General features: G+C 35.8%; 2 protein-coding genes and 1 long non-coding RNA gene across 13 annotated transcripts; 2 read left to right on the plus strand and 1 right to left on the minus strand.

Annotated features, from left to right (window-relative positions):
- Positions 1-860: 860 nt before the first annotated feature.
- LOC110918473 lies at positions 861-3,453 on the plus strand. The gene is made up of 3 exons (XR_002581344.2): positions 861-1,000; positions 2,045-2,112; positions 3,237-3,453. It is a non-coding gene; the product is annotated as an uncharacterized LOC110918473 (long non-coding RNA).
- Positions 3,454-6,028: 2,575 nt separating this feature from the next.
- On the plus strand, positions 6,029-9,224 carry LOC110917662 (F-box/kelch-repeat protein At3g61590). 4 transcript variants are annotated; one of them, XM_022162143.2, is made up of 4 exons: positions 6,030-6,845; positions 7,305-7,477; positions 7,591-7,625; positions 7,761-9,224. In XM_022162143.2, exon 4 carries the CDS (start codon positions 7,783-7,785, stop codon positions 9,004-9,006), a length of 1,224 nt encoding a protein of 407 aa, XP_022017835.1. In that variant the 5' UTR covers positions 6,030-6,845; positions 7,305-7,477; positions 7,591-7,625; positions 7,761-7,782; the 3' UTR covers positions 9,007-9,224. The 4 variants fall into 4 exon arrangements, with proteins under 4 accessions (XP_022017836.1, XP_022017835.1, XP_035840806.1 ...); XM_035984913.1 differs by having other exon boundaries at positions 7,321-7,477; XM_022162142.2 differs by lacking the exon at positions 7,305-7,477.
- Positions 9,225-12,300: 3,076 nt separating this feature from the next.
- On the minus strand, positions 12,301-15,848 carry LOC110917658. 8 transcript variants are annotated; one of them, XR_004883066.1, is made up of 4 exons: positions 15,138-15,838; positions 14,536-14,614; positions 12,931-12,995; positions 12,301-12,635 (listed from the first exon to the last, which is right to left on the minus strand). XR_004883066.1 is itself a non-coding variant. In XM_035984914.1 (3 exons), the coding sequence occupies exons 1-3, from the start codon at positions 15,240-15,242 to the stop codon at positions 12,360-12,362; spliced, it is 549 nt and encodes a 182-aa protein (XP_035840807.1). In that variant the 5' UTR covers positions 15,243-15,837; the 3' UTR covers positions 12,301-12,359. The 8 variants fall into 8 exon arrangements, 1 of the variants encoding a protein (XP_035840807.1); XR_004883064.1 differs by having other exon boundaries at positions 12,931-12,966; positions 14,536-14,703; positions 15,138-15,837; XR_002580744.2 differs by having other exon boundaries at positions 14,536-14,703; positions 15,138-15,837.
- Positions 15,849-17,082: the final 1,234 nt, after the last annotated feature.

Genomic DNA, 17,082 nt, shown 5'->3' on the forward strand with positions numbered 1-17,082 from the left:
ACTTAAAGTTGTAAGTAGTGCAAGTAACGGTACCAGCCGTAGAATGATGCTTTATCCTTGTATTAAGTACGAAAAAGTAATTATGAAGAGAGTAGCTTTGTTATAGTACTACTAGGTCATCGAATGTTTATAGCATGCGTATGATGATACAATGACCCCTCATATGAGTACAAAAATGATTAGAAGGCATGTTAGTAATGGAATGTTGGGATTGTTTATGGTGATCAAAATGAAACATCATAGATAATATATGAATAGAATGAAATGAATTGAAATATTTCGAATAAGCAGAAACATGAGTGTATTATGATTAATTAGAAGGAAAGAAACAAGTCGTAAACTTAGGCGGTGCAACAAATAGAATGGTGAACGAACCCTTAGTAATGAAATGTGCTAGGAACTAGCACTATAAAGTGTAATGACACTAATAAGGGCTCTGGATAAATTTCCGACCTATTACGTGTTTGTAAAAGCAAATTACTTAATTCAAGAAGGTACCAACAATGTGTACAATTATGTTGTTTGTGAACAAAATCTTTAGCCAAGATTCCGAATGTATTCAGTACGTATTATGCACTTTGAATGAATAAAATTAAAAGATAAGAGTAGGAATGAGAAAGGTTTCGGGGATGAAACCTCCTTTAAGGGGGGTAGACTTGTAACACCCCAAAATCCGAATTATGAATTTACCTTGTGTTTAAATGTTCAGTTAATTAACTGAGTTAGACTGTATGGAAAAAGTATAGAAAGAACGAAAGTTATGCCTTATTAATAACCAAGTGAAACTTTAAGGGTTGAATGTGTAAATTGAACAAATAAAACATATAAAAAATTAAACCCAGTGATTTTGGGTGTGGGTGTGGTCGCGAGAAGAGCAGGAGAAGGAGAAACCCTTCTCCTTCAACCTAGCACAAGAAATTACTTCAATTGAGGGTGTTGCAAGTCAAGAATCGAATGCATGAATCCAAGTATCCTCTAATCTAAGTGCATAGAACATAGGGTAAGTTAATATTTATGTTTTGATGTTTCTTGATTAAGTGGGTGTTGAACAATTTGCAAAAATTGTATGGAATTAGGATGTATGTGAACTAGTATCATCATGTAGAATATGAATCTTGCTTGAATTTGATGAGATTGAAGAATTATAGTGAAACCCATTTGTGCTAGTTGTATGGTGGAATGTAGTAATTTTATGATAGTTAAATTTATGTGAAATTGAAGTATGAATGTATGTTGCTTGGAATTCATGTTGAAATTGGTCATGGTTGAAGATGATTATGTGAATTGGTTGAACGAATGTATTAAGAGCTTGTACAATGTGTTTATAGTGTTGTATGCACACCAAGCGTTTGATGAAATGCTTGAATCATTAGCTAATGCACACATACATTCAAGCATGTGTAGTTTCAATGTGGTTCATGTTCTATGTAGAAATTTGTGAGAATTATTGTATCATATGGTCTCTAACATGTTTATGATGCTTAGCATAAATTATGAACACGAATTGATGATTTAAAGTCGAGTGTTAGTTCATAATTCCAAAGATTTACAAAGCTGATTGGAAGTAATTATTGTTGTGCACCTATTTTGAAAAATTCGTATAAAATCAACCGTAGCTCGGTTTAAGGCATATGATATATGGTTGGAAAGCTATCAGAGCATATTACGTTTTTTCATGTGAACATATTGAGCTAATTCAGAACGTATAGAGGCGAAAATGTGTCGAGAACAGCTGCTGTACAGAAAGTGCAGCAGTGAAAAGAATGGGTATGATGAACTTAACATGAATGATTGTCCATATACCCGTTGCCTAAACACTATATGTTGTTTTTTATGAATGATTAGTACTGTTAAGGTGTGTTTAAAGTGTTTATATGCATGAAAATGGATTGTGCAAGCATTTTCTTAAATGGGTCGAAGGGGTTGACTATATAGTCAATAATCTAGTAGAAAAGTATGTGGATTATTATCAATCTATTTGAATGACATGTATAACCACAAGGTATAGTCTAATGATTAAAGGAATGAACTTGTTTCCATCAAGGTGTAGCAAGGCTTGGAAGACAACATGGCAAACACGTGGAAATGGTGACGACTTTCTTACGGGAAAAGGTAAGTGATCCCGATTCACTTCTTAGTATGTATATAGAATTTTGATGTTTATGAATGTGGGGAAATCATGTATGGTTGTGTAATAAATGAGAGAATTGAGATAAGTGTTTTTTTTTTAGTTAGACGAAGGTAGTTACCTAAGATAAAGGTAAATTGGTGGGATTAAAAAGGGTCGAATAATTCGTAAATGAATATTAAGCCGAAATCATATAAGTTAAGAACTTCCTTAGTCCGGATGTTAGATTTTGAATCCTTATGACAGAGGACCAATTTATGGTCATGTAGGAAGAAAAGGGAGGTTAAACGGGTAAACGCGTTGAAAGTTACGCGAGTTTTAGCGTTAACGGACGACGGAACAAAACTGAGAGGGCGTCGCCGACGCCATGTTGGGCCGTCGGCGACTCCATGTGATGATGATGTTTTCCTCCGACGCCCTAAAACACTGCCTACGGTGTGTTTTGCATACACGAAGATCTAGGGAGCGTCGCTGACGCCACTCCGTGTGGAAATTCGCTGAAAATGTTATTTTGACCCACCACGTGTTCCGTGCCTTCCGAAACGTATCCCATAACCCTTCAAAGGACCCGAAATGCATTCTAAACTCACTGTAGGGTGTATATGAGATGCGATGAGCGTGTACGCAAGTATAAGAGGGAATGAGCTAAGTTAAAAACATATGTAAGTATAATGTTTGGATTTACCTACATGCTAGTAAGGGAAAATCCTTATGCTACGCGTCTAGGAATGAATGTACTTATGTAGGATAATACGTATAAGACTTAGTTATATGGAAGTTTTATGAACGTATGCAGGAATGTAGGTATGTAGGTATGTAGGAATGTATATACGTATGAAGGCATGTATGTATGTATGTATGTAGGCAAGTAGGTATTTATGTATGTACGCATGTTTTCAATACGATTGAGTATTGCCGATATTAATAGTGTACCTTGAGAATGAAGTGTAATGCAGGTACATTATTGAAGTCTCACCGGGGATTTGATACCCAGATAGAATGCTTAAATATAAAGAGATAACAGAACGAAAAGAATACGAGGATGAATCTTGTTTATATTTATTTATATAATGTGTGCTAACGTTATGAATGTATGTGGTAAGTGCAGGTTGTATGGATCACGAATTATCATCACGTGGAGTAGTGATCGAAGACCGAGTCACATAATTGATTGTACGGGAATGCTCGAGCATGTAATTTAGAAAACATAAGTTGTGCTTTTATTTCATAAATGAGTATGAAGGACGCACTTGTTGTAAAAGAGTTATTTTAAAATGAACTTTCAATTAAGTCAAGACGTTTATAATGAAAGAAATTTTATGGTACGTAGTTTCCGCTGCGTCTTTTTCAGTTAAAGCGTGTTAGGGTCTTACAGTGTTGGGACGTGTCGGGTCGAAATGTGGCGGATTGGCAGTTGTGTTAAATTTGATTAATTTTGGTTCATTAATTAGTCGTTTGGTTCAAATACACAAATACAAATAAAATGTATTTTTGAATAATCTAATATATAGTACAAATTTGTTAGACATAAATGCTAATGATCAAGGGAAGAATGGCATGAATCCAAGAAAATGACATAAAATAGGCATTTTAACTTGACCCTTCATACGTTATCTTAGAATTTGATGGAAATTTACCATTTTATACGTAGAAAACGCTTTATATAGTAATATAGATATATATTATAATATTAATCTTAAAAATTATTTTTGCATATCATAGCATAAAATATTAATAATGTCATCAAAATATATATTTTCAAATAATAAAGTTACAAGAATGAAACATTACTAACATATATTAACTTAAAAGTTTTATGGTATATATTTGGTAATATTTAATCCCATACTCGTGAAATATTTTTTATTCTCAAACCCGGCCCAATATCCATCAGGTATACTCGTCTCAAATGCTTCGGGTATACCCGTCGAGCTCAAGTATTTTTACCATCCCTAGTTTGATCTACGTTTGGTTATCAAAAACATTGATAATAACTATCATTGTCATTTTGTTAGTAACGACTTTGTATCATGTTTCATTAAGAAAACATATTTAAATAGACGCATCAATGTAATTGATAACTTAGAAAACGTCTTTAAATAGAAGCATCAATGTAATTGATAACTTAATCGGATTGATGAAAGTCTAATCATTGTCATTTTTGTTAGTAACGACTTTGTATCATAATTCATTAAGAAATCGTATTTAAATAAAAGTGTCTACCTTGTGATAATTGATGTACTCCACAATTGGGCAGCGTTGGACACGGCGTTGTCCCGGTGACGTGAGTTTGAAGCCTGGCGTGGGACGGGAGGGTAAGATGAGTTGGCTGGCTTGGATTGGCAGGTGAGATAGGACCGTTGGGCTAGCCGTTTTACATAGCAGTTGGCTAACGACTATTTAAAAAAAATCTTCTAATTATATTCTATATAAATCAAATAATTCTTACTCATTTTTACTATCCAAAAATTCAAAAACCACTACCAACATCCAAAAAAATATATACAATGGATTCTTCAAGTTCAAGCGATTTGTATGATAGACTTCTTTTGTCATCCCCATCCGACGACGTGGCGGAAATATTATTATCAACAGTGGCGATGGTCGTGAAAGCTGTTGTTGAAGATTCAGATGAAGGGACTTCCCAACCCCAACCCAAACGGATGAAGTATATTGTTCGTGAACGTGAAACCGCCCAAAGACAATTGGCTTACGACAATAGTTCCGACATAATGGACGACTATTTAAAAATGTCGGCACAAGTAGCTAGGGAAAGTCTTCACATACGTTGTGCGTATATCATTGAACTATATATGAAAAGATACTTGAGAAAACCGAAGTTTAGTTCAAATGGCGGCACGCAAAGACGTCGAGCAAGCATTTGGTGTTTTGTAGAAAATGTGTCGCATTTTGAGCATGCCTTGTCAATTGTATGAAAAGGATAAAATAAGAAACGTGATGTACGTGTGGATCATTCTACACAACATGATTTTAGAGGATGAAGGGAGTGCAATAGTTGAATATTATGGCAATGAGACCGAATCAAATAATGAATACATTAGTGACGAAGAGAGAACGTAAAACCAAAATCTAATCGAGTCAAGACAAATAAATTCAAACCTTCGAGCTGATTTTGTAGAACATGTTTCGACACTTACTAGATTCGACTCCATTGAAGATGAAGATGAAGATGCTTGATTTTTTTTTTGGCGATGTACTGTATTTTTTTATTATAGTTATTTAATATAAATAAAAGGTATTTTTAAAATCACTTTATTAAATTCTATGATTAATATAAAAAAAAATTTGGTGCCACATGACACCCCAACGCCACGCCCCTTCCACACTCCACTTTATTGGGTGTGGACTGGTGGAGCCTATAACTGCTATGTGCCGAACAATGCCCCCAACCCAAGTCCCACACCCCATATTCATAGAAGGTTGACAATTTAAATCTACTACAAAGTAAAGGTGTCATGTATTTATCCAAGAAAATATGAAAATTATCGTCAAAAAAAGTTATATAGAAGTATGTAAATAATTTTAGAATTATGTAATAGATTATGACATTATAGCCTAGTGGTATATGAGGTGAGATAAAGCTTAGCAACCGTTGGTTCCTATAAGAGGAGTTTTTCCATATTTATTGGGTTTTCTATTGAATTTGTGTATAAACATTATTGCCTAGTAGAGATGTATATAATCAAGTGATTCCATTAATGATACGATTATAATACAGAAATTCGTCAATAATACAAATTTACTGTAAAAAAAAGAATTATGAATTATGTTTTTTTTTTTTGAACGGTAATAAATTAAACATCTTTTGTACTACAAACAATACCAGTCTAGAGGACAAAAGAAAGAAGCATTTGGTCTTGTTTTTCTCAAAAGAGTTGTTTTTTCTCCCCCTCCACTTCCCCCATTTTTTCTGCTTGTCCGGTCTCTGTGGGGGTGTGGGAAAAGGTTAGCTTCTGGTGCCGGATCCCTAGGTTCTTCATTTTTTCGTTTAGAGACTTACTTGAATTACATAGTGTGGGGGGTAGGAACAAGGCGGAGAGTGAGGCGTTGCACGGTATTGTGCTTTCGACGTGTTGGGTGATATGGAAAGCTAGAAACAAGTTGAGATTCAATGGTTTGAGAAGTAGTGTGGAAGAAATTTTTAGCGAGGTTAGAGTTAGTAGTTTTTTTTGGTATAAACATAGAGCGAAGAAAGGGAAGTTTGAGTGGGTAGATTGGTGTAAATTTGTGAATATGTAAGGTTTTTGTTTTTTGGTTTCCCGTCCCGGTTTTCGGGTTCGGTGGTGCAATGAAGTTCTCTTTTCAAAAAAAAAAATAAACATCAAACACACACACACCTCACATCCATCCATCCTCCCACACACACAGTAGCCTTTCCTAGTTACACTCCACTACCCATTGTTTTAATTACCTAAAAAAAGCAAAAAGAAACCCCCTTCCTTTCAAATCCACACTTTATTTTCTGTTTTGTTCAACAACAATCAAGAAAGAGAGAAAACCTACACAAATCTCAAACCCCTTTTCATCTCTCTTTTTCTTCTTCCTCTTTTGCTCACAATTTTTCATTTTTATGGAGTAAATTTTGGGTCTTTTCTCATTTCCCTTGTTCAAGATTCATCTTTTTCACCAATCATGAAATACCCATTTGGATTCAAGCATTCTTATAGAAACCCATGAAGCCTCTACCCTAATTAAGGTAAATTTTCTTGAAAAATTATTATCATTCAAAGTGTTGTATGTGTCACAATTGTTTATTCTTTTAGTTTCCGATTGGTGTGTTCTTTAGATTTGAGGTTTGCTTTTCTTGATGTTTGATTGATAGCTCTATCTGCTCTTAGTACTTTACCTAACTTTTATTATTATATCATCATTTGAGTTTGATTATAATTTTTATTTTTAATTTCCCCTAAAAACCCCATTTCTAGGGTTTGATTTCCAAATCTTTTTTAATTTTTTTATATTATTTTTTTAAAGTTGGTGTGGATTATGTTCATCTGGGTAAAAATCTTGTAAAAATTATTTTATATAATAAATTTTGATGTGGGTATCTTTTCTTGTTCATCTTTCTTGATTTCTTCACAGCAAGAAAACAGATTTAAGTGTTTAAAAATTATATATTTTTTTCTGATAATGGTGGATTCTTGTGTCTTGACAGTGACTCTGCCTTGCAGTTTCTTTCTTCATCATTGTCAAGAATATGCCTTTAAATGTCTTTGTGTGCTATATGGATAAAGTATCTGCTTCCTTGATTCAACCCCATTTTCCCCTTTTGATACATGCAAATCATCCATTTTCAAGATCTCACCTTTGATAAATATCCTTATCTGGGTCTGTATTTTTAGATTATTTAAATTGAAATAGATGTGATCTTGGTTTTTTAACACTCAAATTTGTTGATTTTATTGGGAATTTTGCTAACATTTGTTTCTATTTGATTTTAGGATATTATCTGGTTTTGATCTTGATTTGGTTTCAGGTGAGCTGTTTTCTGTTTTATCTGTTAATTTCATTTCTAAAAAAAATAAATAATAATAAATAAAAACAAAAGAAAATGAAGCAATTTTGACTTTATTTGACCTTTTGACCTGCTCTGATTCTGTTTGTTTATCAGGTTTGTTAGATTGTTGTTGATCATGAAGGGGGAAACATCATGGGTTAGTCATTTTCTTGATGAAGTTCCTAAAGACAACGGGTTCGATTCGTTTTCCGACATTGATGATGAGGGTAATAAGGACAATTTACCCGTGATTTCTATTGATTCGATCTTGCCCGATGATTTACTAGAGCGGATTCTAGTTTATCTCCCGATTGCAAGCATCTTTCGGGTTGGTTGTGTGTGTAAAAGATGGCATGAGATTGTGAATTCGAGACGGTTTTTATGGAATGTGTCACCGGTTTCGTCACAAAAACCGTGGTATTTCATGTTCACGAGTTCGGATGAACCGGTTGGATATGCGTATGATCCCGTGTTAAGGAAATGGTACGGGATCGAGCTACCGTACATGGTCAAAACATCACGATGGTTCATAGCGTCATCGTGTGGGTTGGTTTGTTTCATGGATAACGATAGTCGAAGCGAGCTTTACGTGTGTAACCTCATCACGAAATGCTGTTTTCGGCTCTGTGAGCCGCCTGGTTTACGGTTCTGTGACTATAGCGCCCTCTCGATGTCCGTTGATCGGATGTCAACGAACTACACCGTGACTGTAGTGAAATCTAAACAAGTTCCGGACAATTACTTCCAGTGGGACCTCTCGATCCACGTGTACGATTCGGTAACAATGATGTGGACGACAACTGTTACCGAGATGCTGACAGGGTGGCGAGGTGGCGACGAGAGCGTGATATGTAACGGGGTTTTGTATTTCTTGATTTTCTCAACCGGGTCGTTTCAAGAGAACCGACACGGGCTTGTGAGCTATGATCTTTCGACCCGGTCACCCGTTCGTAATCTGTTGACACGGGGTTTTATCACGGTCCCGTGCTCTCTCACCTGTGGGCGGTTAATGAACCTTAACGGGACGTTAGTTCTGGTGGGCGGGATCGGGAAACCGGATCGACAAGATATTATCACGGGGATCGGGATATGGGTTCTTGAAAACTCGAAAGAATGGCAAGAAGTGGCACGAATGCCACACCGATTCTTTCAAGGGTTCGGTGAGCTTGATGATGTGTTTGCTTGTAGCGGGACCGATGATTTGATCTACATTCAGAGCTACGGTGCGCCGGCTCTTCTCGTATTCGATTTGAAGAAGAGTCAATGGAAATGGTCGCAAAAATGCCCGGTTACAAAACGGTTTCCGCTCCAACTGTTTTCCGGATTCTGCTTCGAGCCGAGACTCGAAATCTCACCCTAGTTGTGACCAACGGGCTCGGGTCGGGGTCAGTTTCGGGCTTGTTATTGAAGGTGTTAAGGATTTATGCAATTTAATTGTTTTTTCTACTTCAAATTGTGTGTGTTTAACTGTTTATGTGCAATTCATATACATGGAACATGTTTTTATATATGGATGGATACTTATGTGAATGTACTTTGATTTGTCTATATGGAAAATGGGTAAAAAGGGTTGTACCTTGTGCATGTATGATGGTACATTACACTGCTAAAAGCTTATATTGTGGGAATGCCAAATCTTTAGAATGTACAACCCATATTGTACAATGTACAAGTTGATGATGCACTGGACTTTTACTCATGGAAACTGATTTTACCCAGAGAAAAAGGAAAGTTGTCACCATCTTTTAGAGTTTTTGAAGGAGGTCCCATGCCATCATGTCAAGTCTATTTATTAGTGGTCTATTTTTGACGTCTCTTTCAATCTTGAGGGGGGCAATTTGTAGGTATGCTGTCTTCCCTATCCTATCCTTTGTGCCCCTTTCTTTGTTTAGGGGGTGTTTAGGATTTCTTACTATAAGTTTCAATATTTTTGACTTTGGTTGATTTATGGGTGATCGGTTGAATTGTTTTTTATTTGTATTGGTGTGATAAATATCAATCCTAAGTCCTAACTCGCATGCACTTAAATCGTGTAACCTTGTACACCATGACCTATATTTTTATTTGGGTTATTGGATTTTAATAATTCTAAGTTTTACCCGTTGGCTGATAATAATCCCAACTTTAAAAATTCCCTTCAATAATCCCAACTTGTAAAAGTTTGGCCGCCATTGATCCTTTTCTAACATATGTGCACTTAAATCAATTAAGGAGTCTCTAGGTGTAATTGAATCTATTGAGGAGACCAAATTCTTATATGTTTGAAAATGATTCAATGGCGGCCAAACTTTTATAAGTTGGGATTATTGAAGGGAATTTTTAAAGTTGAGATTATTATCGGCCAATAGATGAAACTTAGGATTATTAAAATCCAATAACCCTTTTTATTTATGTCAAAAACATTCACCCTAGCTTGCAAACGCTGAAAGTTGTGTAATCCGAACACGACCTTTTTAACCTATATATTTGAATGTATAAAAAGAGTTGGTGGGTGGGAAGCAAGATGTAAATGTGTTGATTGGTTAGTAGTTCCACTTGTATAATTAAACGGGTTAAACAAGTCAACCTGAACATGGTTTTTTTTCTTGTTTTGAACAACAAATTTTGATTACTGGAGTATCATCGTGTCATCAACGGAATCACCCGATCATATCTAATTCAGGTTGAAACCTGATAAATCTGAGAAAACCCTCTTGTAAGAACCGAACCAAGGACCTAATTGTCTCTAGGACTTATCTCACCTTAAAATGCTATTAGGTTATAATGCCATCAGAGACCTGCAAATAATTTGGTTAGTTATGGCAACCCAATGTTTTGCTTAGTTTCATGTTTGTGTCGGAAATTGTCATTTTACAAATAAATATAAAAATAAGGACTTTAAATAGATACTTTTCACGTATTGTTTAAGTAGTAATATTTTTACAAATTTGTCTTTTATTATTGCGTAAATTGGATGTAAACGTTTACCAACTATATACTTGATTTCTTTATATTATTGTTTAACTTTACAAAAAAAAAAAAAAAAAAAATCAAACACCTATTCAATGATTTGAGTATGAGTTTTTGTATCTTCATTTTACATCATCCACATGGTATTTGCTTGCGGTTGGAGGGTATAAGCATATGCCAATGCATGACAAAGATTTGGGCATTCCAAAAGTAATAATGTGGTTTGGTAATGGTGTGACCGTACAACCATCATTCATCGTATTAATCTTGTGATTTATGAATACTCAGATGCATTATTTGATCACTTTAATGCTATTTAATTCACACTATTTATATTTATAATAAAACAAAAAGACAAAAACATGATATTCACATATACATACACCAACTTTAAAGAAAAATAATTTAAGGGTTATTGGATTTTATCACCCTAAACTATTGGCTATTAGTCGCTGTCACCCCCAACTATCACTTTGACGTCCGTCACCCCTAATTTAACACTTAGTGTGTTCTGTCACCACATCGTTAACTTATCACTAACTTTAGATCCCGTTACTATACTTTTGGGGGTGTCAAAGGGATCTTAAGAAGGTTTTAGGGATCTTAGGACACCCAAAATGTATAGTAATATGATCAAAAGTTAGTAATTAGTTAACGACTTGGTGACAGAACACACTAAGTGTTAAGTTGGGGGTGGCGGACGTCAAAGTAATAGTTGAGGGTGACAGTGACCAATAGCTAATAATTAGATGTGATAGAATCTAATAACCCATAAGTTAAAAGACAATAACATGCATGTAGACATGAGATTCAAAATCAATCTATGAAATTTAATTATAGAATATAAATAAAAAAAAGAAGCTATATCCATACTTGCCAAGTTAACTTTGTTTTTTTTACATTCACTAGCTCACACACACTCTCTAAGACTTCTAAATATACAAATTTGTCTACCATGTGACTCGAGCCCTCTACCACTTGAGGATCAATACCTTTTCACACACCATGATACCGCTGGCTACAACCTTTTGGTTATTGTTTAACTTATTTTCAATTTTCTATTCTAGTTTTAAAACACATGAAGATGTACATACAATGCATTTCCATTAGCCTCACTCATTCTCTATTCGGTTCTTCCTTCCTTCATCGCTATTTACGAACTAGAGAACTGATAACATCTATCTTGAGATATAGTTAACTGTTTGTAAAATTATTTGATATATATGTTCTGGAAAGAATTTTTTTTTGAACGGCCAACAAACTCAATCCCGAGCACTCTCGGGGCACCCACTAGACAAACGGAGTACTCCGAGAGTAACCCGAGTCTACCACCAATTCCGGGGAAAACCCGGTAACCCATCCGCCCGTAGGCACGACAGTGAAATTACCGGTAAAACCCGTTTAGCTCAAGGATCCAACCCAGGTTTCCCTGGGTCTTCTATCATTGCCCACCAGTGTCTCACTCTGCACCAAGTGAGAGTCGAACCTGCATCTCTCAAGAATTAAAGGCAATGAGAAAGGGTAGGGTGGCATCACATGAGAAACTCATGAATGCAATTAAATGAGTTCTGATAGTTAAATTACTTTTAATAGTCGAATTTAATTGCTTAGTAATTGCAATGCATGAAACGAAAATAGTGAATAATATTAATGAGTATTAAAAGTTATCATGGACTTCAAAAATCAAAACTATTCTAACTAGGATTATTGACAACGCGCGTTGCGCGAGAGAGTCAGTTTTATTTCTCACAACCATAGCAATGTTTAATTTACAAAATAATACCGAACTATACAGATGGGTTCTATAAAAATACAAAGTAAAACTGAACTATACAGATTGGTGCATTTAGATATGATAATTACTTGCTGGGCTATTTGGAGAGCCAGGAAAAATGCTATTTTCAATAAAAAGATGGGGATTGACGCTTGTGTTATTGATGAAGTCAAGGTGTTGGGTCTTCTCTGGATAAAGAATCGCACCAAGCCGTTTTCCTTGGATGAGGCAGCATGGAAGTCCTTTAATTTCTTTGATGAGTAGTTCTGAAACATCAATATTCATAATCAGGTATTGAGTAGTAGATCACGCAATTCCTGAATTATCATTGCGACAAGGTTTTTATATTATCCTAAAATTGCAATGGAAACGAAAAATATAAGAGCTTAGTCGATTGATTTGATCTCCAGTGTACACACCTAGTATTGTTGAATCAAAACAAACCTTCAACATAATCAAATGGACTATTAGATGATATTATATTACCTGTTTTTTTATCACGTCAAGCATCAATAAAAAATAAAAATAAAAAGAGGATGGAAAAGTTGTTGTCAGAGTTACCTAAGTTGTCGAGGGTGGCTACCGATCTACACAGATCTGAGACATGCAAGCCTTGATCAGTTCATCTGATGAGGGTGGTGGTTAAATTGGAAAGAAGCCAATTGGAGACTTGTAGTCGACACAATCATTCAAATATCAAACCCCTAATAACCAATTACCCTCTCTTATACCTAGATCTGGCAAACGGATCGGGTTGGGTCGGGTCATGGGTCAAGGCGGGTTCGGGTCGAAATGGGTCAATTAAAATAAGGGTTGTTTTGGTTCGGGTCAAAACGGGTTCGGGTCGGAGCGAGTTCGGGTTAAAACGGGTTTCGGGTCGGGTCGGGTCGATCTGGTTAAAAGATGCTTTTTTAAAGGAGAGATTGTACATGAACTGATAAGAACACCATGAAATTTCATTTAATACTACACCTGGCAAAACGGGTGGGTTGAGTCGGGTGGCATGTCGGGTTAATACGGGTTCAGGTCGGAACAGATCAATTAAAAAAAAAAGGGTTTCTTGTAAATCCCATAAGAAAAGTCTTAATGTAGGCCAAAACTAAATGTCGCTATCAATAGTTTAAACACAAAATCAATGACTACTTAAACTCTATATTAGTGTATATCACAATAGAGACATCAAATTTTCAGCTTTGAATTAGAAAATTGCTACCTTACAGTTTCTAAATATAAAACTTTTTAGATGGGTAAAATGATTCATAATCTGCATTATGAATCTTCCTAAATTGCCATTATAATTATAAATTATAATATGAACCACTACACACTGGCATTCCGATGCACACAACAAAAAGTAGCAATTCCTCTTCTAATTATCCAAATGTAAGGTATAACCATATTCAACTATTATAGCATCAAAACAATTACATAATGAAACAGAAAACTAATAACAACATCAACAACAACAGTAGTTAATGAAACATAAAACTAATAAACTCTTTACACAGACCTAAAATACACAACAATTACATAATGTCTCTACTGAGTAATTACAAATCTTCACACAAACACAGTCGATTAACAACAAAACCTAACACAATGATCCAAAGTTATAAACCTACATGAATCCATTCTTCAATTTCCTCAACAAATCAGCTAAAATTATATAAACAAACACTATATAATCAATTTCATAACATTCTAAACATCATAAAGCTGACTAATTTCAACAATCTGATTTGCATTGATAAGAGTAAGAAACTAAAACGAACTTACCGAATCCCCCAACAAATTCACAGAACCAACGAACTTCAAAAACCCTAGAACGAATCAAGAATACGAATCACAAACTGTGAATGCTTCTAGGCGATTAACGAATCACGGACACGAATTGTCCCCTCTATCTCTGTCGTAACCCGCCTCTTTATTATAACCCGTTCAACCCGTTTCTTTTTACAGCCCAAACCCAGCTGATCCGTAAGAACATTTCAAAGTTTATGGGATGACCCAACTGGACCCGCTAATCACTAAAAGGAAGCCCAAACTGACCCAATGGAATTTAGAAAAGACCCAAATATATTAGTTTGGGTCAGAATTACCAGGTCTAGTTATACCCAACCATGAATTAGAAATCATACTTGAGTTTGTTGACTTGAGCCATGTTACCTTCAGCGACTCCCAAAAAGGGTAGATGGCGGTCATTATGCTTTCAAAAGCGGAAGAAGCAACGTAGAGAAAAAGGTGGCTGTGAAGATTCGAACCGACGTCAAAGTTATCACCACAAAACCAACAAATCACTAAGCCAAAGCCCCAAATCAAGTACCATAACGAAACCTATTGATACAATAACATCGGGTAAATGGGAAGAATGCAACCAATAAGGTATTGCCACGTGGCAAAAAAAACACTATTCATAGTGGAAATGATTAAGAAACAAAGAAGTTAACCGATTTTATGTCATAACCTAATTAAAAGGGTGAAACCCATCAATTCCACTCTATAAAAGACCAGCATCATCATAATGAGCGCACGATTATTTTCCAGCATTATTCCACAAATGCCGAACACTAACCGATAAAAATAAATGCTTGTATCATCTCTGAAAACAAACATTTTGGTGACAAACAACTTAGAAAATAAACTAAAGTAACACTTATCATCAAAATGTCAGTTCAATCGGCTACTACAGACATCATAATCCAAAACCATAAGCGATTATACATATGTAATATCTAGCGGATAGAACAAAACCCTAACATAAAGTTTACCTTTTTAAAAGGCTCGAAGGCCAGATGGGCGCCGATAGGAAGGTTATCAAATTCATGCCTTAGGTGCGAAGATTTAGCTGTTACCCACCAACATGGTTGAAACATAAAGATTGAAGCAATAGACACCTGGTTCGGGTTGTATAATCGGAAAGTAGAGGGGTTTAATCCTTCTCGACGGAACTTCACCGGAATAGGACCTGAACCCTAGGTGTTTCGCCTGAGCTTCTTGAAGCCATCGAGTTCTGCTGATGTCAACAGAAACAACCAACAACCTAGCAACCACTTACAGCTGCTGACCGCCGTTGTGGTGACCGGAAACCCTGGTACCACCGCCGACGCCGGAGAGCCGACATAACCCCAACACCATGTATGGCGGACCCGACTGTGATGTCGACACCGGAGAGCCATGTGCGGCGCGGCCACCGTGTCGAGACCGAGACTTCTCCGTCTCTGTCTTCCATCTCTTCTCCCCTCTGTGTGTCTCTCCAGAGTGTCTTTCGGTTATGTTTTGAAGGAAGAAGAAGGGCTACCTGTTTATTACATAAATGCCCTTCTTTACTCTTCTACTGTTCATTACTGTGTTTGTGGTGTAACAAGTGAACTCTACTAAGTATAAAACTAATATGGAACTGGCATTAGAATACTTAGGTAATTTAGGAATTAACCTTACATGAAGAGATAATATGGTTGGTTGTGTGAGAATTGAAATGTTACTTTGTTGGAGCCATAAGAAAGATGGAAAAGAAGACAGAAGAGCCTTGGTCTGAAGTAACATGATAAATGAGGTTTAAAGAAAAAGATAAGGATAGGCATCGTTTATGCGGTATGATGTCATAGTAATTTGGGGATAACTAATTGTGACTTGATTGAACTTATGTGGTTTAAGTTGAGTTGATCAGTGAATTCGAACACGAATTTTAATTAGGTTTTGTTGTTGTTTCGTGCAGGAACCATATAAATCGCAACCAGGGATATGCGGCTCATGAGATTTGCAGAGTATTTTGGTAGGGCATTTGCTTCAGTCAACAGTTCTGAGTTTTCGTGGATGAAAACACTCAAGGTCAAGGAAGCTACTATTGAGAAAATAATTGATGTAAGAACCTTCTCTTTTAAGCTGTTTTAAAATTTTAATGTTTATGGTCATGTATCATAGTTAGCTTTTGGATATTTATTGTTTTTTTATGAATTACAAATATCGGTGGCCTTTGTAAACAAGTCAAAAACAGTGTAGAGCACTTTTTTAGTCTTTTAGTTGGAACTCCAAGTCAAAACATTATGGAGAATATCATTGACTCCATCATCGGGCAGCGAAGTCGGCATCCGAACCCAAGCAAGCATCTGAGTCCATACCTCCTTAGCTAAGGGGCATGAAACAAGAACATGCTCAATGTCTTCAACACCCATATTGTAGTTAGGACACAACAACCATGAATAGTGATTACAACTTTTATTTTTTGGGTTTGCCATGCGTCGTTATTTCGATTTAGTTTCACGAATTTAAGTTTTTCCTTCTATGTTTTCAATGTGTTCTCTCAGATGTTGCCAAATTCAGGGCCTCGGTTTAATCAAACAAATATTTAGGGTTCGGTTTAGTCTTTAAGTACGTTCAGTCGATGTGTTCAATATGTTCAATACCAATTACCAACTGATTTCAATTTGCTCCCAGGCCTGTGCTCGCAATTTGCTTATTTCCGTTAATTACTTGACGATGGTATGTTGATATCAGTTACGGGTAATGTTTGCAATGTTAAGTCGATATTTGCTGCGAAGAGTAGGCGCAATCACCTGGTTCGTTTTTGCAGGTTTGTTTTTAGTTTGTGCACCCCTATTGTTTGTTTTATTTCCTTTTGATATGTTTCTAATTTTATATCTTATTAAGTTGAAGCCCACATTAATTTCATTTGGAATCTACATTTCATTAACTACTGAGCAGTTGGTGAACTTG

This window comes from Helianthus annuus, chromosome 16 (assembly GCF_002127325.2).
Source record: "Helianthus annuus cultivar XRQ/B chromosome 16, HanXRQr2.0-SUNRISE, whole genome shotgun sequence".
NCBI classification, from domain to species: Eukaryota; Viridiplantae; Streptophyta; class Magnoliopsida; order Asterales; family Asteraceae; genus Helianthus; species Helianthus annuus.